The sequence below is a fragment of the Nuphar pumila genome, chromosome 14 (genome assembly GCF_984573655.1).
Source record: "Nuphar pumila chromosome 14, dmNupPumi1.hap1.1, whole genome shotgun sequence".
NCBI lineage: Eukaryota > Viridiplantae > Streptophyta > Magnoliopsida > Nymphaeales > Nymphaeaceae > Nuphar > Nuphar pumila.
In genome coordinates this window covers 16,704,196-16,729,727 of record NC_143262.1, presented here as the reverse complement: position 1 = coordinate 16,729,727, position 25,532 = coordinate 16,704,196, and the positions used below count along the sequence as shown (strand labels likewise).

At 35.8% G+C, this 25,532-nt stretch overlaps 1 protein-coding gene across 11 annotated transcripts in view; it reads right to left on the bottom strand.

The window, feature by feature from the left end:
* The window catches only part of LOC149816510 (DENN (AEX-3) domain-containing protein), a 106,723-nt gene that overhangs the window by 63,060 nt on the left and 18,131 nt on the right, over window positions 1–25,532 (bottom strand). For all 11 annotated transcript variants that reach the window (XR_016427612.1, XR_016427611.1, XM_089987182.1 and 8 more), the window contains exons 5-6: window positions 21,384–21,443; window positions 21,148–21,192 (exon numbers count right to left, since the gene is read on the bottom strand). Coding sequence is in view for 9 of the 11 variants with exons in the window: in XM_089987182.1 (XP_089843308.1) it covers window positions 21,148–21,192; window positions 21,384–21,443 (105 nt within the window). In the remaining 2 variants the exon portion in view is untranslated. The remainder of the gene's footprint in view (window positions 1–21,147; window positions 21,193–21,383; window positions 21,444–25,532) is intronic.

The following is a 25,532-nucleotide window of genomic DNA, read 5'->3' as shown; positions in this document are numbered from 1 at the left end:
TTTTGTGTTTCATCTTTGATACATCTAACCATACCCAGATCCCTTGATTTCTTATCTCTCATCTTTGCAAGCCTATAAATATCCTTCTCACCCTCTTTGGTATCCAACTTGTCATAAACCTCTTTATATACCTTATCCTTCGTGTTTCGAACTATTTTTTTAGTTTCCTTCTTTACTATCATATACTTCTCTAAACTCTCATTATCACGACTCTTACTTAGATTTCTATAACACTCTATTTTAACCTTAATAGCTAATTTGACATCCTCGTTCCACCATGATGTATCCTTACCTAACGGTGCACCGCCTTTAGACTCACCCAATACCTCCTTAACCACCTTTTTCATGCCACTCGTTATCTTATTCCACATTGATTTTGAATCCTCCTCGAGACACCAATCAGCTTCCTTAACTACCTGCTCTACAAACATTCTTTGTTTAGCTCCTTACAATGCCCACCACTTAATTCTAGGATCTATCCTGTCTATCCCTTTTACGGCATTGTCTAATTCTAAGATCTAAAATTAAGAGTCTATGATGTGTAGCTACACTTTCTCCTGATATAACCTTACAATCGATGCAACAACCTCTATCTCTCTTTCTAAGTAGGAAAAAATCTATCTGACTCGTATTAACCCCACTTTTAAATGTTACTAGGTGAGACTCCCTCTTCCTAAACCAAGTGTTTGCTAAGATCATATCATAGGACAAACCAAAATCTAAAATCCTTTCTCCACTTTCATTTCTTTCTCCTATACCATAGCCTCCATGGATACTCTCAAATTCATCCCTACTAATGCCTACATGTCCATTAAGGTCATCGCCGATGAAAAGATTTTCTCCATACGATATCCCTTGTACTACATCTAAATCTTCCCAGAATTGACGTTTAATTGAATCATCTAAATCTACTTGAGGTGCATAAACACTAATAATACTAATAATATCCGTACTTAATACTAATTTAATAAGTAAAATCCTATCACCCTTCCTACGGACCTCAACTACATTATCTATAAACTCACGACTCATAACAATCCCTACTCCATTCCTATTTCTATTTATTCCTGTATACCAAATCTTATATCCCCAAGGTTCTATCACTTTTGCCTTCTCACCTACCCATTTGGTCTCTTGTAGACATAAAATATCAATCTTTTTCCTACACATAACATCTACTAACTCTACCAACTTACCAGTTAAAGACCCTATGTTCCAAGTGGCTAACCTAATTTTATGGTCTTGGACTAACTTTTTTACCCTCACCCGTCCAACAAAGTGAGGGAACCCTTGCCTATTTGACACCACACTCGGGCGTCGGTGTGACGCGTCGCTTCCGAGCGACGACCTAGCAACCCTTGCCCATTTATCACTGCCTCCGGGCCTATAGAGTACAGTGTGTCGCTCACTAGGGAACGGCCCAACGAAATTATCATATTGGTTCATATTCATAGGGTATGACTAATCTTTATGTTGGCTGTCACTGGCCTACCGCAACCCTCCTCCTTTATTAAAAATAGTAGTTTTCTTTTTTTATTACTTTCTTTTTATTTTTCCCTTTTTTATAATTAGGGAGTGTGACCATTGGGGACTCCAATTGGGAGCTCCCCAAGGTCACTCCCTCTCCTTTTTTTTGTATAAATAGGGGTTATCTCCCCCTTATTCTCTCAATGCTTTTTCAAGCATATTATCAATAAACCACTTATTCTTTTACTTGTTTGTGTTGCCCTTTGTTGGCACTTTGTATTGTCCCATAGTGGACTTGTGCTTTTGCACTTTTGTGCTTGTGTCGTGCCTTTGTATTGTCTACTCCTAGACTCGTATGTGGCTTTGCACTTTGTTCTTGTAATTCCGCTTACATCGTTACATGGTATTACAGTCATAGTGTTCTTGGTCCTTTGAGAAAGTGTTCGTGGGTTGGTGGTGCTTCAGGAACTTAAGGTGGAGGAGTTCTTTTTGTAGTCTTCCATATTCTCTCTTCCTTCTTCTATTAAGTCAAAATGAAGAAAGAACAAAAAATATATCTCTCCTTAAAATTAAAGGGTTCCAATTACATGATGTGGGCATCTGCTATAGAAAATAACCTAAAGGCAAGAAGCTTTAGGGATACGTGATGGGTTCTATTCCGGAGTCTCAACACAAACTCACTAAGTTGGAAGCAAATCAAGAAAAAACATTGGAAGGAGATGATCGAATCAGAGACATTGAAATCATCAATCCAAAGTAGAGGATTGGGAAAGCAAACATGCAAAAATTTGTGTATGATTTATAAACAATGTTGACCTCAAAATATGTGCCAACATTGTTAAGTTATGCAAAGTTAATGAGGCATGGTTCTTTCTGAAGGGTATGTATACCCCAAAAGACCTTGCAAGGCAAATTTTTCTTCAAAAAAAAATATGTACCATCAAACAAGGAGACATGAATCTCCGTGACTACTTTAGTACTCTTGGTCCTCTATGGGATGAGTTATCTCTTCTTAAACCCAAATGAATTGTTAGTGAGGATGTTGAGCTAAGAAGGGAACAAATAAAAAAAAAGCATTTTTTCCAATTTTTACAAGGGCTTAAGCCCGAATTTGAACAAGTACGATTTTTTTTCCTCCATCAATCTAAATCTCTTCCTTTGGAAGATGTCGTTGCCGAAATATGCTAAAAGGAAACTCGTCTTGGTATGAGGAGATAAAGTATTGGTCGTTTCTAAACTCGACAATCATGTGAAATCCTACAAGCCTCCACACTATGGAAAACAAAATAGCTATAATGGTAACTATAAAAAGGCTATTTGTTATCATTGCCATGAATCGGGGCACATCTAATTGTCCCAAGTGAAATGACTCTCCAAAGAACAAGGTGGCTTCCATTAAAGAATCTACACCAAAAAATGATGAACCGAGTAAGGGAAGAGATTCTTCTTCACTTGCTCAACTATCGAAGGCACTCTAATAATTACTCAAATTTTCATCTATTTCGGGTGTCGTGCTAGCCTCATCTTCTCCTTCAGGTATGTCTTCTTGGACCCTTGATTCAGAAGCCTCCTTTCATATGACATCTCATGAGAATGGTCTATCTGATTTATGCACTAGTTTAAAAACTACCTATGTTTTTACTGCTGATAGAACATCTTTGCAAATTAAAAGTATTGGAACATTAGACTCATTTCAAAATTTTTGTGTACCAAAATTTAGGTTTGTTCCACAACTAAATTTAAACCTCTTTTCTGTTTTTCAAATTTTCGATCATGGATATGAAATCTCCTTCTCATCTAAGGATTGCTCTGTGCAGGATCTTCGGTCCGGAAAGCAGATTGGGCAAGGTCATAGGAGATGAGATCTCTACTTCATGAATTATCTAAATCTTTCACCAAATTGTTTTTAGAATTATGTCCAAAATAAGGATATTGAAACTTGGCATAAAAGACTTGGACATCCAAAATAAAGATGTATTTTTTTCCTTTTGGAAAAAAATTTGTAACGAAAAAAATTTAATTTGCCAAGATTGTATCTTTGAAAAGATGAAATCCATTCATTTTCCTAATAGAACTTTTGTCTCTAAGAGACCTTTCGAATTAGTGCATCCGGATGTTTGAGGACCTTTTCTCATTATAGCAAAAGGAGCATATTTATATTATGTTATTTTTATAAATGATTTCACTAGATATGTGTGGATCTAATTCCTTAACTTCAAATCTGATGTGTTCTCTTTCTTTAAAAAAAATTGTATGATTGTCAAAAATCAATTTCAAAGCAATATTTCTATTCTTAGATATGATTCGGGAGATAAATATTTATCAAATGAGTTTCAAAACTATTTAGATCAAAATGGAATTTGTCACCAAAAGTCATGTCTTAGAACTCTCCAACAAAACGGATTAGCCGAAAGAAAACATAGGCATATTATAGAAATCACTAGGACACTACTTATTTCTAAAGATATTCCAAAAAGTTTTTGAGCCGAGGTCACTCTAACATCGACGTATATGATAAATAGAATGACCTCATTTTCCTTAAAAAATATATCTCCTTATGAAAATTATTTGAAAGAACACCCGATTTCAAGCGATTGAAAAATTTTGGTTGTAAGTGTTTTGCACTCTTACGTGGAAGAGATAAATTGTCTCCAAAAGCCATTGAATACGTATTCGTGGGTTATAGAGAAAACCAAAAAGGATATAAATGTTTTGACTTTAAGAATAACAAATTATATGTTTCTAAAGATGTAACCTTTTTGGAAAATGAAAATGGTTTTGAGAAAACCAAAGAAAATAATGAAGTAGATTATATTTTTCTATTTGACCTCTTGCCACAAGAAGAGTTGACTTCTTGTGATGATTCCTTGAATGATAATGAAAATGGTGATGATAATGTGCATTCAAATGATGAGAACGAGGAATCATCTATAAGAAATGATGATATTGTTGATGAACCCATACAAATATATACCCAGTGTGAGTAAAGGAATCCTCTAAATGCTTTAGAAAAATATTCACAAAATTCGTCTTTAGAAGAAACTGCTCTTAGAAGATTCAACTGTGTCTTCAACCCACCAAGCAGGTTTGTATCTTATGATACATTGTCACCAAATTATAGAACATGTCTAATAGCTTTATATTCCTATCATGAACCATCGCATTATAATGAAGCCAAAAATCTTTCAGAATAGGTTGAAGCAATGAATATAGAACTTAAAGCCCTTGAAAGGGCTAAAACATGGGAAATATCTTCATTACCTATAGAGAAGAAATCTATAAGTAGATGGGTTTTTAAGGTTAAAATCAAGAGTGAATTGACTTTAGAAAGATATAAAACTAGATTAGTGGTCAGAGGTACTCTCAAGAATATGAAATTGACTATGAAGAAACTTTTGCCCCGGTAGCTAGAAGGACTAGTGTTAGGACACTCATAGCAATTGCATCTATTAAAAATGCCTTGGTTAGAAAGTGAAAAAAGATCGAAGAATCGACGAACGATTGGCACGAGAGATGGATCCTTTCTCTACTTCCTCTTCTTCTTCTTCCTCCTCCTTTCCTCTCTTTCTTTCTTTTCCCTTTTTCCTTCCCTATCTCTCCCTCTCTCTCTCTCTCTAGAAAACAAAATGTAGAGAGAGAGAGACGAGTTAAACCCTTATATAATTTTTTTGTGTCTTCTAGAGAGATGAAGACATCCCCTCTAGAGTCCTTTCTATAGAGGATAGAGTTCTACACAACGTAGAACTCTATTTCTCTTTAACTACTACTTATCCTCTTATTATCTCTTATATTTTATTTTATTTTTTATTATTAACTAATTTGAGATTCTATCTAGAACACCTATCTAGATAGAGTCCTACTCTATGTAGAACTCCACCTTATCCAATAAAAAAATTTTGAAATTTAATTAATTAATATTTTTATTAATTATTTAATATTAAATTATTAGTTTTTAGAATATTTCAGAGGGTGTCGCCTCCCTCTGAAAGTCCTCTCATAGCATAATTCTCTCTTAATTTAACCTTTAAATTGATTTTAAAATTTTAAATTGGTTGTACTTGGATTTCGGATCTGGATCCAAGATCGAAATCCATATCCAAAATCCATATGGATCGAACCTAGACCGGATCTTAGTTAATATGGGTCCTGGATTGAGTCCAGATCCAATATCAACTTGGATCAAACATATCAGATCCGATCCAATTCAATCCAGAAAATGGTGAAAATAGAGGCAGGTCATTTTTTAAAAACGTGATTTTTAGGCCAACCTTCACCCGATTTCAAAAAAATGAAATACCAATAATCTCAAATTTATGAGATGTATCTAATGGTATACTTACCTGATTTTCGCCTCTAAATTTTGCTCAATTTTCAATTAATTTTAAAGGTTAAAAACGAAAAGTTTTACAAATATTATTCTTGTCAGTGGGCCCTGGGCCACGCCCAAACCCAACTGACGTCACCTATAATTGAGAATAATTTCTATGATTTTTATCAACTTTATAAAACACTCAGCCAAATTTTCAAAAATTCAGAATTTAAAACTATGGAAAAACACACGATATTACAATATATAACTTATCCATAAAGCAAGCTCCCAATGAAAAAATATGTTTTTTACCATAAAAAATAAAAAAATCAAAACCTAATGTTGCAATTAAAGCACAATTTCATGCTGGAAAGCCAGAAACCAGTGTTGTTCATGAGACTAAGGACTTTTTGTGAAGAATTTTGAAGACAACACAATTTCAAATTCGGTTCGGATCTAAGCATTACAAAATCTGACCTAATTGGGTATTGCTTAATTAGATTTGGATTTATATACATTTAATACAAAAGTCCATTCGAATGCAATTTTCACTTTTTTTATTAATGCATTTAATATAAAAATACGACCTACTCGATTCTCCCTATTTAATACAGAATCCGACCTACTCAGTTCTCCCCATTTAATACAGAAATTCATTTCAATGCAGTTTTCACTTTTCTTATTAATGCATTTATGACAAAGCTCTGTAAAAAGTATAAAAGAATATACATGGATCAGCTTTTTATGACAAAGCTTTATAAAAACAGTAAAAGAATGTATGTAGCTCAGAGCATTTAATGCACAATGTTTCAAAGCCTTGTAACTAGGACAAAACTTTAAATAATTTTAAATTTCCTGCGTGAAGCACCTTTTCGAGGTACCCCTTGGAGGGGCTCAAGGTACCCCATTCTCGAGTTACGGTCGAGCTCCTTTCTTTTTTTAATGGACTAAAATGGACTCAGTCAAAGTTGACTGAGTCTATTTTAAATAAAAATAACCTTGGGTGTGGTCAACCCACACCCAAGGTCACATTGACTGCACCAGGTGCCGCACCCGTACCCATGTCGCGTCGACTCGGGTGTGGTGGCCTTTATGCCGAGTACCTGTGACATAGGCTATGGGTTATCTCTATGAGGCCATGAATAAGGCAAAAGAGGGCATTAGAGATAATTTGAATAGAAAAAAATAGTTTATACATGTCTATATGAAACATCATTGATTATAGGTAGACTGGCAACTTCATTGATCTCTTCATGTTGCAGCATATTATTTAAATCATGCATTTAGATACTCTCCTACGTTTAAAATAAACAGGGAAGTCAACAAAGGACTTTTGGATTGTATCGAAAGGTTGATCCCTAAATATTGCATTGAAGATCAAATTCATAAATAAATAGAAATTTATAATAATGCATTGTATGATGGAGAGACCTGCAACAGTGTGAAACTATGCAACGATGCATCCAGGTAATTTATTTTGTCTAATTCAATTTTAATTTCATATTATTATTTTGTGATGATGTTTTGTATGATTGTATATGTTATTGTCTTATTGATTTCTCATTTTCTTATTTTTTCAAACATGTGGTGGACAAGGTTCAAAAGTAATGTTCTAAATTTGTGAGCTTTTGTTATTCGCATTCTTAACTAAACGTGTAGTGCAAGTGGATGTGAGAGAAACTGGATAGTCTTCGAGCAAATTCATAAAAAAAAAGAAATAGATTGGAGCACAAAATGTTCAATGACCTCATTTACGTTCACTACAACTTACAGTTGAAGCAGAGGTACATAAAATTCTAAAGTTTATTTATCATTTTTATGTGTTTATTTAAAGTTTTTTTATATCATACAAAACCCAACTAATTATAATTTTTTCATGTTATCGTTTTAGGAAAATGGAAAAGTTATCATCATGGAGGCATAAAGAGCAATTTGATCCCAACAAATTGGAACATTTTGATGCATTGGATGAATAGGTTGAGAGAGAATCGTTTACGGTGGTTTGGACATATTCGGCGAAGGCCTAATGATGCTCCAATTAGAAGGATGGAGAAATGGGAAAATATATTAGTTAAAAGAGGTCGGGGTAGGCCTAGGAAGACATGGATGGAGGTGATAGGAAAGGATATGAATGCTTTGAACCTCACCGAGGACATGGCATTGGATAGAAATGATTGGAGGAGAAGGATTCATGTGGAAGACCCAAAATGATTTTCTTTTTTGGTTCATATCGCCGACCCCAATTGTTTTGGGATGAAGGCGTAGTTGTTGTTGTTTGTTGTTTGTTGGATGCATAGGTTGAAGAAAAAACATGCATTTTAAATGAAGAGAACATTTAGTGGTTTAATGTGGAAAGAGCACAGGAGGTAGATGATAAAGAGCCCACGTATATTGGGGACGATGTGGATGTTGAAGGAGGAGAAGAAGAAGAAGAAGATAATGATGATGATTGAGGTTATATTTTCAAAAAACTTCATAAACTTGGTTATTTTGTTTTTGTTTAATTAATATAAAAGCATGAGTCTCATGGTATGTTCTTAATTGCAAGATATTTAATAGTTTTCATTGTTCTTGTAAGATAGTTGATATTTGATGATGTCTTGTACAACTTATAGAGTCATAAATGTTTCATATATGATTTTATGGTTGTATTTTGTGCAATTCATTAATGTTTCATGTGTTATGATTTTTTTAGAATTTTTTCTAATTTTTCTTGAATTTTTTAAAAAATTTGGAAAAAATATTAAAAAATTATGATTTGTTACAATTCATTTCTTTTTTTGGGCCCGGTCGATACAAGAAGCAATACGATACTTACAACCTTGGTTATGTGTGTTCAAGAAGTTAAATTTACGGATGATTTGTTATAGAAATGTTGGTCTTCTAAACAGCTTCATAATCATTCATGGCCCATCCCCAAATTCAAAGCCCCTACTATGCGTGTATTAGAAAACCTCTTTTCAGACTACCGCAATTTGTAAACGGCAAGTATTTAAAGCATATTTGGAAGTGTTGGCTCTTCACCATTAGGTGGGCAACTCGGAGAGAGAGAAATAGTTGTACTTTTAGGTTTTGTTTGATTGCAGTAAAAAATACTCTCCCTGAACTATTTGTCCCGCTTTTGGTTGGGGTGCATGGCACAACCAAACGCACTATTTTTTACCCCATTTTTTGGAACAAATTGTCCCAAAATGGGAAAGAAAGTTGAACCCCTTCTTTTTCAGGAGTTGTCCGGCCTTTTCTTAGAGAATTTATCCCCGAAGTCAATGGAGGCCAATGACCATGACAATGTAAAGAAATGGCTTTGAATACATTAGGTTCAATAATGAACCAATGCACATGCACATGAAGTGCGAATATACCCACTAAAGGGAACAACACAAGCACATAATGTGCTAACACAAAACCCACAAAAGGGGCAAAATGCCTATAAGGCATAAGTTAATATTATTGAAGAGAAAAGGGTGTAACACCCATTACAATGGAGCAAAAGCTCCTTCTTGAAGTGGTAAATACAAAGGGGAGAGCCCCTATTTATACACTCTCAAAGGGACCACCTTGGGGGCTCCCAAAGGAGACGCTGGAGAGCCCCCAACGGTCACATTTGTGACAGTTGGGGGCTCCCAACGTCTCTATTGGGAGGCCCCCAATATGATACGAAAAACAAAAAATAAAAACAGAAAATAAAAGAAATATTACAATGCATATTCCAATTGGATTATATTTCAACATACATATATGTGTACAAGTACACATATTTTAACACCCCCCCTCAATCTTTGCGGGAAAACGAAAAGATTGAAAAAAGTCTCAAGACTCCAAGAGGCTTCAGTAAGGATGCTATTGAAACTTGAAAATGCCTTCCTCCAATTGCCTTCTAATGGTGAACACATTTCCCGATCCATCCAGGGTACTTCTTTTTATCCTATCTCCAAGATCATGTGGAATAACAACAAAGAACAAGTAAAAAATATATTTGCACTTTACTCAAATGGAACATTCCTAACAAGGTGCAAAATTATAACTCATGCATAGAAATTTGAAGCACATGATAGGATAATTATTTTAGCATGAAAAGAAAATTTAGAAAACCAAGGTTTCAAAATCATATATCATCTTAAATAGTGAGCGGAAACGAATTGCAAAAATGCATAATGCATTAATAAGGTCCATCATTGGACAACCACAACCCCATAATGGGGAATAACAAAATGGTCCACTAAGGGACACCACAATAAGCCTACGAAGAAGCATAAGCTACATATGCTTTATTGAATGAGGGCCTAAAAGGCCATAATGAGCATATGCATATACTATCATAAAATGAATTAACACTTAAAGAAATCATTAATGAACATGCTCCAAACATACTTTAGTCAAAATGAACACGGATACAAATGTTCAAAAGGTTTTAAAAGAACACGGATACAAATGTCCAAAGGCATGACGAATATGAACTTCAATAAGAGGGGCTTTATAAAGGTATATTTAACATGCATAGATCAACAATAGAGTTTTTCACATCTTTAGGGAGAAGATCTATGTCAATCAAATGTCATATATAAGAAGCATGATTTGACTAAGTATATTAAAACATTCACCCAAGATTCAAGAATGAATATCATTTGAGACAAAAGGCTCATTTTGCATATCAAATACAAAAGTGGTCGAAAAACTGTAAGCACTTAATATATAGATTAAATGCTAAAATATCAATTTGATTTAAAAACATATCATAGATATGATTCACTTGTATCTAAAAACACAAGTTATGAATGAAATTTTGCAATTTTTAATAGTAGTTTATCCACTACAAGCAACTACCTCATTAGTCCTCAAAAACCTACAAATCAAGTGTATAAGCTACTAGAACAAGAACACAACCATAATGTCATTAAAGGCCAAAAGACACACAAAGGTGTGTAAAAATACCTTTTGTCTACATGTAATAATACTTGAAATGAGTGTATCAACGATAAGAACAAGAGAATACATGCCAACATGGACCAAAAGCATCTTTTGTCTACATAAAAAGACACTCAAAAACGAGTATGTTCAGCTACTAGAACAAGAGTATCAAGTCAACCATGGGCTAAAACACAATACATCTCTTGTCTACATAAAATGGCACTTGAAATGAGTGAAAGAAGCCAACCATGGGCATACATTGCAACGACTAGAACAAGGACACAAATGCCAACATGGACTAAAATCACACACCATGGTATGAATCAACGTGCCTTGTCTACATATAATAACACTCAAGTAAAGTGTGTTCAGCTACTAGACCAAGAGAACAAAAGCCAACAAAGAGCTACCAACACACGAAGGTGTAATAATATGTTTTGTCTACATATGATGACACTTAGATAAGGGGCATAAAAGGAGATGACTTTTGAGGCAATAAAACTTGTAATGACGAACATATAAATAAAACCTTGAATCAATAAAACAATATTCCTTTTAAAAAGAATACCCATAACAATAACATTTTGGAATAAATGTGTGCATATACACACACCAAGAACACTTGGAACACTTGTGCGCAAAAGCACAAAACACGAAATTACAAATGTGCAAATGCACTCATAAGATTCAATAATCCCAAAAACCTTGATTTTAATATACCTTAAAACATTTAAGGTTTCGTATATCCATCACATTTACATATAAATGAGAGCATCCACTAGATCAATGGCCAAAAGAGGAAAAACGAGTGACACACTCATAATTAGAGATCATATAACAAATCATTTTAGAGTCCCCAAGGTGCCCATAACTCACCTCAACAACCATCTTTAATATGGCAAGTGGACAATCTAAAATGACATAAGGTGCCTATAACTCACCTCAACAACCATCTCTAATATAACAATAAGGCCATAAAAGGATTGCTGCATCATATAACAACTTGTGATGGATAAAATAAGTGTCATAAAAGGCAAAAATACCTTTTCAACAAACATAATGACATAAAGAAATCATCTTGGGATAATCAAGAGAAGATAATCAAGCTTTTAACAAAGATATCACAAGAACCGTAATGGTTCGCAAAGAGAGCTTTAACACAATATCCAAGGAAAAGATATTCAAAAAATACTTGAAAATTTATAAAAGTGGGATTAAATCCCATACAACAAATTTTAATATTCTTTGATTGCGATGAGATATGTGGAAACGTACAAAGTGCCATAAGCACTTACAATGTTTTATAATGATTCGACAAAAGAATCAATATCTAAATTCATTACACTTTCACCAAAAGAAATGTGCACAAAAGCCCCATAATATAAAAATGTCTACGAAGAGACAATACACATACAAGCATAAATATTTTATAAAAGAAGTGCACAAAGACACTCTCACAATACTTGAACAAAATACGCAAAAAGCGTAAAAGTGGCAAACATGCAATAATGCATGTATTTCATAAAAAAAACAAATGCTTGAGTCTCTCAAGCTATAATTATGCAATTATATGCTTGATAAATGCAATTTAAGACAAAGAAGACCATATTATGGCCAATGTAGGCATCCTTAAAGATACAATCAAGAGGTTTTGAAACCTTATGTGAAAAATACAAACAAACATGTTTATAAAGTTGCATCATTAGAAGAAAAATCAAAAATTAATGAAATCTTTTATACCAAAGGATGCAATAGATACACTATGCATTCTATATAGTGTGAGAAGATTTTTAAAAGATCTTTCCTAATGAACACAATGGTTCATACAACATATTTATCACAAACAATTTTTCAAAATTCTTTAAATAAACCAAAACCATTGAGAGACTTTTAGGAGTTCATAAATATTTATCATTAACAAGAACTACTTAGGGTTCATAAAAAAGTAAACTACAAAGATTTAGATGTGAGAAATTCTCATACAAGAATCATATCAAAATATTTTTTTTTGTTTTCACAAAAAAATGCACTAAAAATCATACACAAGAGTTTTTAAGCAAAGATCATTAATTTAGCAAGAAATCATATATAAAAAGTTAACTTATAGGTTAATCACGAAATTCTTATGGAAAAATCATAAATCTCACATAATTGAAAAACAATTTTGCAAAACATAAATTACTATTATATGTGATGAGGAATCGATAAATATATAACCAAGAATTATATATTTGGACAATAAACAAGTTTACCAAATTTAAAAGAAGATATTTTAAAATATACGAACACGCGAAATGTGAAAGGAAATGATTCAACTATCAAAAACACTAAATGTGCAAGAAAAATAGTTTCATAATGCATAATATGTTAAGAAAAGAGATACATACCGAAAACTTATAAAAAAAGAAAGGAACAATGAATACTTCACCATTTCTTGAGCACCACGCTTTCCGTTGCACCAAGAGACAACCCCATCGTAACCTTGCTCTGATACCACGTAAAGAAATGGCTTTGAATACATTAGGTTCAATAATGAACCAATGCACATGCACATGAAGTGCGAATATACTGTTAAAATGTATCTCTCTTTATGTAAATATTTACATATATATATAAAGAGAGATACATATACGTATATACATCACGTATATATGTATATGTATCTATCTATCTATATATATATATATATATATATGTAAATATATATGTTTTCTTTTTTCTGTAAAACCCGAAAGGGTATTTTAGTCATTTCTCTCCATTTTGCGCATATTCATAATTATGAATATGCTGTAATTCTTTTTCCTTTTTTACTTTTCTTCTTTTCTTTTTTCTTTTCCCTTTTTTGTCTTTTTCTTCTTTATTTCTTTGTTGACTCAAAGTCAACCTTGAAGGGCTCAACACTAGCTGTTGAGCCTCTCCAACGGTTAGAATTCTAACCGTTGGAGGGGCTCCAACAGCTAGTGGAGCCCCTCCAAGGCTCTTTTTCCCTCTTATAAATAGGGGAGTTCCCCCTTTGTAAACTTCACTTCTTGGAGCTTTTGTTCTCCAATCCTCTCAATAAAATTCTTTATATTTTGTATGCCTTTGTGCATTTGAGTTTCTTTATTGTACCTTTGTGTACATTTGTTCTAAGTGTTCTTGTGCTTTTGTGCACATTGGTGGTGGTGTGCTCATCGCACACTTTATCTCATTTTTTGAGATATTTTCACATGGTATCAGAGCTAGGCTTAAAGGAAAAGAAGATCGTGCTCTTATTTCTCTTCGTTGGAATACCTCGTAAAGCGTGTCATTGAGTTGTGGTGGTGGAAGTGAAGACTCGGCTCTTCATTCTATATTTTGCAAGCTTCCTACATCAAGAAGGGACTCACTTCGCATTGTGGTACGCATTTATTCCTCTTTGTATCCTCTCTAATGGGCGAAAAGGATTCGCACTTCTCTCATGGCTTCAAATTGAATGGAATGAATTATCATGTATGGGCCGGGAATATGGAGGCCCATATAAAAGGAAAGGGACTTTGGGGATATGTTCAAGGAACTATTCCCGAACCCGTACCAAAAATTACTACCCTTGACAAAGGGGAGATCAAGGTTCTTGAGGGTGAAGAAAGAGAAAAGGCTTTTGAAGATTACAATAAGAAGCATGAAGAATGGGAAATGAAAAACTACAAAATTCTCTCATGGTTCTTCTCTTCGGTTGAGACCAAAATTAATGAGTTCAAAAAGGCATGTCAAGTATGGGAATATCTTGAAAGAATGTATACTTCAAGAGATTTGTCCCATAAGTACTATCTCCAAAAGAAGGCCTTAACCCTTCAACAAGGAGAAATGTCCGTTAGAGAGTATTTCGCCGAGTTATCCACTATTTGGGATGAGCTTGCCCTCCAAGAACCTAAATGGAGCGGTGAGGCTATTGAATTGAGGGCCAAACAACTAGAAGAGGATCATTTCTTTAACTTTTTAAATGGGCTTAGACCCGAGTTTGAACAAACTAGATCCTCTCTCTTATCTTCTTTCTCTTCCCCTCCTTTGGAAGATGTGCTTACCAAATTAAGTGGCGAAGAAACTAGATTGGGAATGAATAAAACCAATCTAAGTGTGTTGGCCGTTCCCTCTAAAGATGAGGATGAGGGTGCTTATGCCGTCTCAAGACCGGGCAATAATGTTAAAACCTATAAACCCCCTCATTTTAACAAAAATCGAGGAAGAGAAAATGGTGGGCATTATGGAAGGAGAGATTATAGTAAGATCATATGCCATTTTTGCAAAGAACCGGGTCACATTAAACCGGTATGCCCTAAATGGAAGAAGATGGTGGCTATGTCTACTACTTTCCAATCAACCAAGGAGGAAGGTCCTTCTACTTCCAATCATGCTACTTTGGCTCTCAATCAAATCATGGAAGCTCTTCAACCACTCCTCAAGGGATCCGTTTCCGGAACCGCCATGACCACCTTCTCTCCTCCCGGTAAGACTCTTTGGCTCTTAGACTCGGGTGCATCCTTTCATATGACTCCAAATGTTTTGTCACTTTCTAAATACTCAAAAAATTTGTCACCCTCTTTTGTCTCCACCGCGGATGGGGCTTCTCTTGAAATAAAAGGAATTGGTGATTTTGAAAGATAAGGTTTTTTTATTCCAAAAGTTAGATTTATACCAAAACTAAATTTAAATTTGCTTTCCGTCTCTCAACTATCGGATCATGGGTGTGATATCAAATTCTCATCAAATAAATGTTGGATACAGGATCGCCGGTCCGGGAAGTTGATTGGGGAAGGCTCTAGGAAGGGAGATCTTTATCTCATGGAATTTCTTCAAATTCCAAAAACCTCTTTTTGTAATGTTGCCCAACATAAGGATATAAATGTTTGGCATAAACGCCTTGGGCATCCAAATATTGTCAAGCTTTCATATTTACATTTTGCTAAAACCTTATGTAAAGACAATTTCAATTGTAATGATTGCATTCTTAGTAAAATGAGAAGCTTACCTTTTGGACAAAAAACTATGTTTTCAACCAAACCTTTCGAAATTGTGCATTCGGATGTATGGGGACCGGCACCCATTGTGTCTAAGGGAGGTTTTTCATATTATGTTATTTATGTGGATGATTTTTCAATGTATAGTTGGATATACTTCCTCAAACATAAACATGAGGTTTTCTCTACTTTCAAGATCTTTCACATGTTAATACAAAATCAATTCAATAGTAAATTACAAATTTTTAGAACCGACTCCGGGGGAGAATATCTCTCAAATGATTTCAAAAGTTATATTGAAAATAATGGGATTGTTCATCAAAGGTCTTGTCCCAAAACTCCCCAACAAAATGGGTTGGCCGAACGAAAACATAGACACATAATTGAAACTACAAGAACTTTGTTAATTTCTCAAAAAATTCCAAAAAGATTTTGGGCCGAAGCGGCTCTTGCATCCGTTTATCTCATCAACCGACTTCCATCCAAAAACTTGAACCAAATATCTCCATATGAAATCTTGTATAAAAAAGAACCCGACTACAATAGGTTAAGAATTTTTGGTTGTAAATGTTTTGTTCTCACCGATAAGAATGATAAATTATCTCCCAAAGCTATTCCTTGTGCTTTTTTAGGATATTCGGAAACCCAAAAAGGTTTTAGGTGTTATGATATTAAAAATGATAAACTATATGTTTCAAGAAATGTAACCTTTTTAGAAAACATAAGTGGTTTTGAAGAACACAAAACTCATGAAGATAATGCCGATTATTCCTTTTTGTTTGAACTATTATCTAGAAATGAAGATTTTAGCGATGATGAATTAAAAGAGAATGAGGATATAAGTGAATGTATTCCTCAAACCATTCATGATGAAGAAGAAATGATAAATGAACCAATTACCTATACTCATAGAGATAAAAGCACTTTTAGAAGTGCAATAGAGAAATATAGTGATCTTAGTGAATCTTCCAACAACTCTCGAAGAACTGAAAGATCTAGGAAAAATCCTTCTAGATTTATATCCTATGAGTCTTTTTCTCCAAAACATAGGGCATGTCTTAGTGCCATTCACTCATACCAAGAACCTAGAAATTTTAAAGAAGCTACGGAAATGATTGAATGGAGGGATGCCATGGACAACGAACTTAGAGCCCTCAACAAAGCCAAAACGTGGGTTTTTCAATGTCTTCCAGAAGGAAAGAAAACAATAGGATGTAGATGGGTTTTTAAAGTCAAAACCAAGAGTGATGGCACTCTTGAAAGATATAAAGCTCGTCTTGTCGCAAAAGGATATAGTCAAGAATACGACATCGATTACGAAGAAACCTTTGCTCCTGTTGCACGAATGGTTACTGTAAGGTGTTTGATCACCATTGCATCTATTAAAAAATGGAATATTTACCAAATGGATGTTAAAAATGCATTTCTAAATGGGGACCTTAATGAAGAAGTCTACATGGATGCTCCTCCTGGTATGAACATACCAAAGGGGAAAGTCCTTCGTTTGCAAAAAGCGCTTTATGGTTTAAAACAAGCCCCTAAGGCTTGGTATGATCGATTTAATGATGTAATGGTTCAAAATGGTTTTTCCTCATGCTACACTGACACTGCTCTGTTTGTCAAAAAGTCTGATGCAGGAATTGTGATTTTACTGTTATATGTTGATGATATGTTGATAACAGGTAGTGACATAAAAGGCATCAGAAACATTAAAACCACTTTAAAAGAAAGGTTTGAAATGTCAGACCTGGGGTATCTGACTTACTTTCTTGGTATTGAGGTAGCCTACTCTCATAGAGGCTATTTTTTGTCTCAAACTAAACTTGCCTGTGAGATTCTTGACAGATCAGGTATTACTGATGATAAAATCTATGAGACCCCTGAAATTGTGGGATCAAAAATGAAGATCGATGATGGGAAACCTTTGGAGGATCCTACCCCCTACCGGCAACTTGTGGGATCTCTAATGTATCTTAACATCACAAGGCCGGACATTTCTCATGCCGTGCATACTGCAAGCCAATTTCAGCATGCTCCTACATCCGTTCATATGAGTGTCGTTCTCCGAGTTGTCAGATACTTAAAGGGAACTTTAAACAAGGGAGTTTTTCTTTCCTCTTCTTCTGAGTTGAATTTAATTGCATATACTGACTCTGATTGGGGAGGTGACCCGAATAACCGTCATTCCACTACAGGCTTTTGCATTTTTTTAGGTGAATCCCTGATCTCATGGAGATGTAAGAAGCAACAGAAGGTGTCTCTATCATCCACCGAAGCAGAATATCGAGCCATGGCATCTACAACTATGGAGATTGTCTGGATTCATCAGTTGCTGCAAGACATGGGGATTCCAATTCAAGAACCCACAAAGTTATGTTGTGATAATAAGAGTGCAATCTATATTGCCAAGAACCACACGTTTCATGAGCGGACAAAGCATATTGAGATGGACTGTCATTTTGTCCGTGAGGCATATCTACAAAAAGTCATCGATCTTCCTTATGTGACGTCAGAATATCAGTTGGCAGATTTCTTCACCAAGGCGCTTTGCTCCCCAAGATTCAACTTTCTCCTTAGCAAACTTTCGGTCATTGTGCCCTAAGTTTGAGGGAGGGTGTTAAAATGTATCTCTCTTTATGTAAATATTTACATATATATATAAAGAGAGATACATATACATATATACATCACGTATATATGTATATGTATCTATATATATATATGTAAATATATATGTTTTCTTTTTTCTGTAAAACCCGAAAGGGTATTTTAGTCATTTCTCTCCATTTTGCGCATATTCATAATTATGAATATGCTGTAATTCTTTTTCCTTTTTTACTTTTCTTCTTTTCTTTTTTCTTTTCCCTTTTTTGTCTTTTTCTTCTTTATTTCTTTGTTGACTCAAAGTCAACCTTGGAGGGCTCAACACTAGTTGTTGAGCCTCTCCAACGGTTAGAATTTTAACCGTTGGAGGGGCTCCAACAGCTAGTGGAGCCCCTCCAAGGCTCCTTTTCCCTCTTATAAATAGGGGAGTTCCCCCTTTGTAAACTTCACTTCTTGGAGCTTTTGTTCTCCAATCCTCTCAATAAAATTCTTTATATTTTGTATGCCTTTGTGCATTTGAGTTTCTTTATTGTACCTTTGTGTACATTTGTTCTAAGTGTTCTTGTGCTTTTGTGCACATTGGTGGTGGTGTGCTCATCGCACACTTTATCTCATTTTTTGAGATATTTTCACATATACCCACTAAAGGGAACAACACAAGCACATAATGTGCTAATACAAAACCCACAAAAGGGGCAAAAATGCCTATAAGGCATAAGTTAATATTATTAAAGAGAAAAGGGTGTAACACCCATTACAATGGAGAAAAAGCTCCTTCTTGAAGTGGTAAATACAAAGGGGAGAGCCCCTATTTATACACTCTCAAAGGGACCACCTTGGGGGCTCCCAAAAGAGACGTTTGGGGGCTCCCAACGTCTCTATTGGGAGGCCCCCAATATGATACGAAAAACAAAAAATAAAAACAGAAAATAAAAGAAATATTACAATGCATATTCCAATTGGAATATGCGTAAAATGACAAATTACAAGAATACCCTTGAGGGTATTTTAGGAAGAGAAAATATATATATTTATATATATATAAATAGAGATACGTATACATATATATGTATATGTATCTTTATATATATATATATATATATATATATATATATATAAATATATATATGTACATTTAAGGATTATATTTCAACATACATATATGTGTACGAGTACACATTTTAACAGACAATGGGTACTCAAAGAGGACCAGAGTGCCCACTTGTTGAGTTGACCTACAAGAACCAGTTGCAAAGGAGCTCCTGGACCGTCTCAAAGCACCAGAACTGGAACGACAGGAAGCTGATGAAGAGGACCTTCTTCATACAAACTCGGCAAATGCCTGGCAACTCCTTCCTCTACAAGCAGTACTAAATACCCTGGACTTCAGCTAGGGATTGACACCTCTGGACTCACCAAAACTGAAGACCATCGCCTTCTCTAGGTCATCCATGAAGCTTTAGAACCCTAAAACCCACCGTCAAGACAACCACCCTTCTCCACCTTTTTTTTAAGTTGAAGCCCTAGGAGAACAAGGGGGCGTATAAAAAAGAACCAGTCTTTCTTTCTTTTTTATGTTTTCCTAACATGGGTTCCTTTCTTTCTCCTCTTTCAGGTGAGAGTCTATGTCACACGGACTCGGCTAAGGAGGTGCCGCACCCGAGTCGACACGCCCCGACACGGGTGCGGCTTCGGACTCGGCCCGGACTCGGTCAACGCCGAGTCGGACTCGGTCAACGAGTCCAGGCCGAGTCCGTCCACATTTTGGACTCGGTCAACTTTGACCGAGTCCAAAAATGTCCCTAAAAAACTAATTTTTTATATTTTTTATTTAAAAAAATATATATAAAAAAGGCACTGTGACTGTGCAGTCTTTGCAGTGTGCACAGTCACAGACTGTGCACAGTCTGTGACTGTGCACAGTGCACAGTCTTTGCAGTGTGCACTATGCACAGTCTGTGACTGTGCACAGTGCTGTGCCTGTGCACAGTGCACAGTGCTGTGCCTGTGCACAGTCACAGTCACAGTCACAGTCACAGTCACAGTCACAGTCACAGTCTCAGTCTGTGACTGTGCACAGACACCTGTGGCATTTTAAAAATAAAATAAAATAAAATTATATATATATATATATTTTTTTTTGCCGAGTCCCCGTGTCCAAAAATTTTAAAATTGTGCCGCACCCGTGTCGCACCCGCACCCGCACCCGCACCCATGTGACATAGGTGAGAGTGAGTAAAAGGGGTTGTGCAGAGCAAGGATGGGAGTACAGACCTTTAGCTTGGTGGATGTGAGTTTTAACATGGAATCTGGCTGATGCAGAATTGCAGATAAAGGATTTGCTTTACCAGATGCATTCACGAAGCGAAGTCAAAGGAGCCGCAGCCCTTGTCCTTGGGAGAGAAAGGCAGCATGGGTTTTCCAGATATCCTTTCTCCATTTTTTCATGTTTTTGGTATTTGCAGAATCAAACACAAAATTGGCCAGTGTTTCCCTTGGTGCAAGTCAGACACCAAAGAATTTGTTATTGTGACAAATCCTACGGGATATATTGTCCCTGGAACAAATCACCCCAGGGACAATTACTCTGTGCAATCAAACAACCTTCTATAAAGACCCTCCATTGTATTCCCAACTACTTGATGGATGATGCCTTGTCAACCAAACTGTAGTGTTGTCATGTAAATTTCTCCCCAATTATTATACAAATTTCCATCCCTTTCGAAAAAAAAGGTGATGCAAGTATTATTTGACCAGTCGTCATGCAAACAGAAAGACATATATAGGTCGTTTTAACATGTATTATAGAACCAATGTCCATATGAAAAGTAACCAGTTACAAGCAATAGTAATGTCTAACTAATACTTAGATGTCAAGCTCACCTGTAAACGGAAGACAAATGAGACGTCGTTTTGTTTAAAATTTTCCTGAAAATGAATCAATGATGCAAAATTTTCACTATTTTGTTCCACAAAACCGATAAACATCCTAGAAAAAATAATATAATTTAAGAAAAGCTGGTCAAAGATGTCTGAGACTAGAAAAGAAATAACCAGACTGCCAGAGCCTGGAAAACAGCTTATGGCTAATATGAATACTTTTTTAGAGATGATTTTACCTGACCAAGAAGTATTTCATTCAATTCACTCATTGAGGGAGTTCTCTCCACTGCACGAACCTGGCAATGAAATCATACATCTTCAGGATAAAATAAAATAAAATTGTACTTAGACATATAATATCCAGAATTTTATACTTTCACATTAATGCACGGGAATACAAAGGAACCACTGAACTTATAGAAATACCAAAAAATAAGTTATAGATTGTTTTCAAACAAGATAAAGAGATAATAAATGCAATAACTCAAATAATACCAAGGTTCTGTAAATGGTAGGACCCAATCTATGGATGATTTAAGGAAGAAGAGGTCAACTTGCTTTTCTTTCAAGCGGTACAAAGTACAAACTCATGTCCTAATCTAAAAAGTAATTAGCTATAAACCTATGTCACATGGGTGCGGGTGCGGGGATTCGGCACTTCAAAAAAACCCGGGTGCGGGGGTGCGGCAGGGGCAAAAATGTAAAATGTATATATATATAGAAGGGGGTCGGGGGTTCCCCCGACGCGGGTCGGGGTTCAGTTTTTTTTTATGGTGTATTTGTTTGAAGACTTGTTACCCACGTTCTGCTTGTTGTGTACTTTAGCTCAACGGGACAAAATTGATGAACCGAAAGGATTGGCAATCTGATCGACCCAGTCTGCTGTGTTCTGCTGACTGTCATGATTCAATCATGTCTGAAACTCCTTGGTCTTCACAAAAAAAAATATAAGTGAAAGGTTTGACGTGGTTTGTTGGAGAGACAGTCTTCACGAGGCCTACGGCACCACTGCCACGCCACTGCCTAGGGTTCTTCAAATTTCATTTTATATATAGTTGCACACAGATGACAACTAAAAGAAATTTATTGGATTTGGAAAAGAGAGGTTTACACAAGGCTACGGCTAGAGCACTCATCTCGTCAGGAGAAAAGTGAATACTAATAGCCACCAAGGCTCAACCACCACCATTATCATTTATTATGGAGAGAGAAAATCCTTGACGAAAAAGGATCTGGTTGGTTGAAGCATAAAGACTTCAAAAGGCTCTTGAATTTTGGTTTTAATTTTTGAGGAAGATGGATCATCATTTCCAAGTTAACAGTATGTTTTCCAACGCTGTGAATTAATTGTTTGGAGGCAGAAATAGCATGGGATGCCAACAAAGCTCGTCAGATGTTGTGGACACAAGTGCCCCTTTATAAAACAAGAGCAGCAGCAGCAAGCAGCTGTCCAGATTTTTTTTTTTTTAAATTCTGCAGCCCATTTCATAGGGCAATTTTTTTTTTAAATCCAAACAAAAATGGACCAAAATGACCCTGGGTGCGGTCAGCACACCCAGGATCAGGTTGACCGCACCCGGTGCCGCACCTGCACCCGCGTCGAGTTGCGTCGACGCAGGTGCGGCACCCTGCTAGCCGAATCCCTGTGACATAGCTATAAACTTATCTTCATGTGACAGAATGAGAATTCCACAATAGGTGTTCTCATATGATTACTAAATAAAGACTGCTTTAGGGCCTTGACTTTCAAGGATTAAGCAATAAATCATGCACCCAGACTTAAATTCACTCTTGACAAGCTTCTTTTTTTTTTGCCAAGTATGCCACGATGAACTCACTTAGTTTTCAGTACTCAAAGAAAAATGTCCCCACTAAATATGTTCATGCCCTATGTAGATTTTGTCATCTCTCTGAAATTTCTGTTCATACCTGTTCCTAGTACTTCAGAGAGGCAGAACAGTACAAAAAGGTTTTGGGTAAATAGAAGAGAAATAGAAAGTGAGATATTGGAATGGCACTCTCCAACAACCACTTATTTTTTATTAGAAGAGGAAAGGTAAGATTATTACAATGACAGTATTATCCTTACAATGTAACAGTATTCCTAGTTAACACTATACAGTTGGTCAAATGACCTTCTACTAATACTCCCCAAGTTGTCAAAGCCACTATCAAGTTTCACTTTGCTCAGTAGATCCATACATCAAATCATATTAATGTACTTTGTGAAAACATCAGCCTATTTTAAGTCCAAACATGAAGACTTGAAGAGTTCTTAAAAACTCCCTTGTCTACTTTCTCATGAACAAAGCCACCATCAATATTGACATACTCTATATGCTTGTCAAACGGGATCAGAGGAAATGTTTATAATTGTGATATTATCACAATAAAGACTATGAACAGTTTTACTTCAGTGCCCATTTCACTCAATACTGATTTGAGCCATAGCAAACAAGCTCCAAGTGCCACTGCAATATAGGAAGAGTGATTAATGGTTTTGCTTCAGTGCTCATTTCACTCAATATTGATTTGCACCATGGCAAATCACAAGCTCTAGGTGCCATTTAGGGATGCCAATGGATCGGATTTTATCCGATATCCAACCGAATCCAACTCCATTTAGTCAGGTTTGGTAAGCCAAAATGATATCTGATTATAATCGAATGCGGATATTGTTTTGATTTTTTGCTACTGAATCCGACAAATTTTCAGATTTGATGGATATCTGAATCTGATTACATGTCAAAATCCAGATATGGTATGAGCTTTTTATTAGAAAAGGAAGTCTTCACGTTCAGCTGTGTAGGAAAAGAAAGAACAAAATAACGAAAGAAGGGGCTGAAGGAAGAAAATACGTCAGAGTGACAGTCTGCGTCAATCAATGTATTAATATATTGAATACAAGATTTTAGGGTACGAAAATACCCTCTAACAATATCTTAAATTACATTACAAAATAACTGGACATTGAACTGGTTCAGTACATGGATCGGGTAGGGTCATGTACATACAGAAGTTGGGTCCAAGACCCAATAACGACTTCTTTTCAGCCTCCCTCAAGTTGTGCATGGTCCTGGACCATGAACAACTTGCCTTTCAGAAACCAAAATCTCTCATTTGTCAGCCCTTTGGTGAAAATATCAGCAACCTGCTTTTCAGTTCGCACAAACATGGGTTCAATCTCCTTTTCTTCAACATTTTTCCTAATAAAATGTTGATCTATCTCAATATGCTTTGCTCGACTATGATGGATGGGATTGAAAGACATGTTGATGGCACTTTGATTATCACACAGTAGCAGTGATCGAGCAATAGGTTCTCCCATTTCCGTTAGGAGATGCCTTATCCATGTGGCTTCAGCAGTGGCAGCTGCCATCGACCTGTATTCAGCCTCAGTACTTGAACTAGCGACCGCCTTCTGTTTTCTACTGCTCTAAGATACCATGTTCGATCCAATGAAGCTGCAATAACCAGATACTGATCGTCGTTCATCTGGATCACCTGCCCAATCAGCATCATCATAAATAATGATCTCATGGCCGCCGCCTGGATCTAATTCACTTTTCTTATATACCAGCCCATCACCAATTGTACCCTTCAGATAACGAAGTATTCGTTTGACTGCCTCCATATGCGACGTATGATGTTCATGCATAAACTGAGACACCTGATTAACCGAATATACTATATCTGGTCTAGTAAAAGTCAGATATTGTAGCATGCCAACTATGCTACGATACTTAGTGGGATCTCCATATATATCCCCTTCTTTAGAACTCAGTTTCTGATGAATGACACTTGGAGTTGCTAATGACTTACAATCTGTCATGCCTGCCCTGCTGAGAAAGTCCAACGTGTATTTGTGTTGAGTAAGTGTGAGTGTATCACATCTTTTATCAACTTCCACCCCAAGAAAATACCGCAACTCCCCTAAATCTTTCATTTTGAATCTCTGATTTAATAACTTCTTTACCTCCTCAATGTAACTTTTGCAGTTCCCTGTGATAACAATATCATCAACATATATCAATAGGAGAGTAGTGACATCTACTTCATTGTGAATGAATAACGAGTGATCCAGAAAGGACCGAGAAAAGCCATGCCTTTGTATCTCTAGTGAAAAACTCTCGAACCAGGATCGAGAGGCTTGTTTCAATCCATAGAGTGCCCTCTTTAGTTTGCATACATACTGCTTGGCGTCTCGTTCTGCATACCCAGTGGGTTGTTCCATGTAGACTTCCTCTTTTAAATCCCCGTGTAAAAATGCATTTTTTACATCTAACTGGCTCAATGTCCATCCATGTTCAATGGCTAGACTCAACACAATACGAATGGTTCCCATCTTAACCACAGGACTGAAAGTTTCATCGAAATCTTGTCCT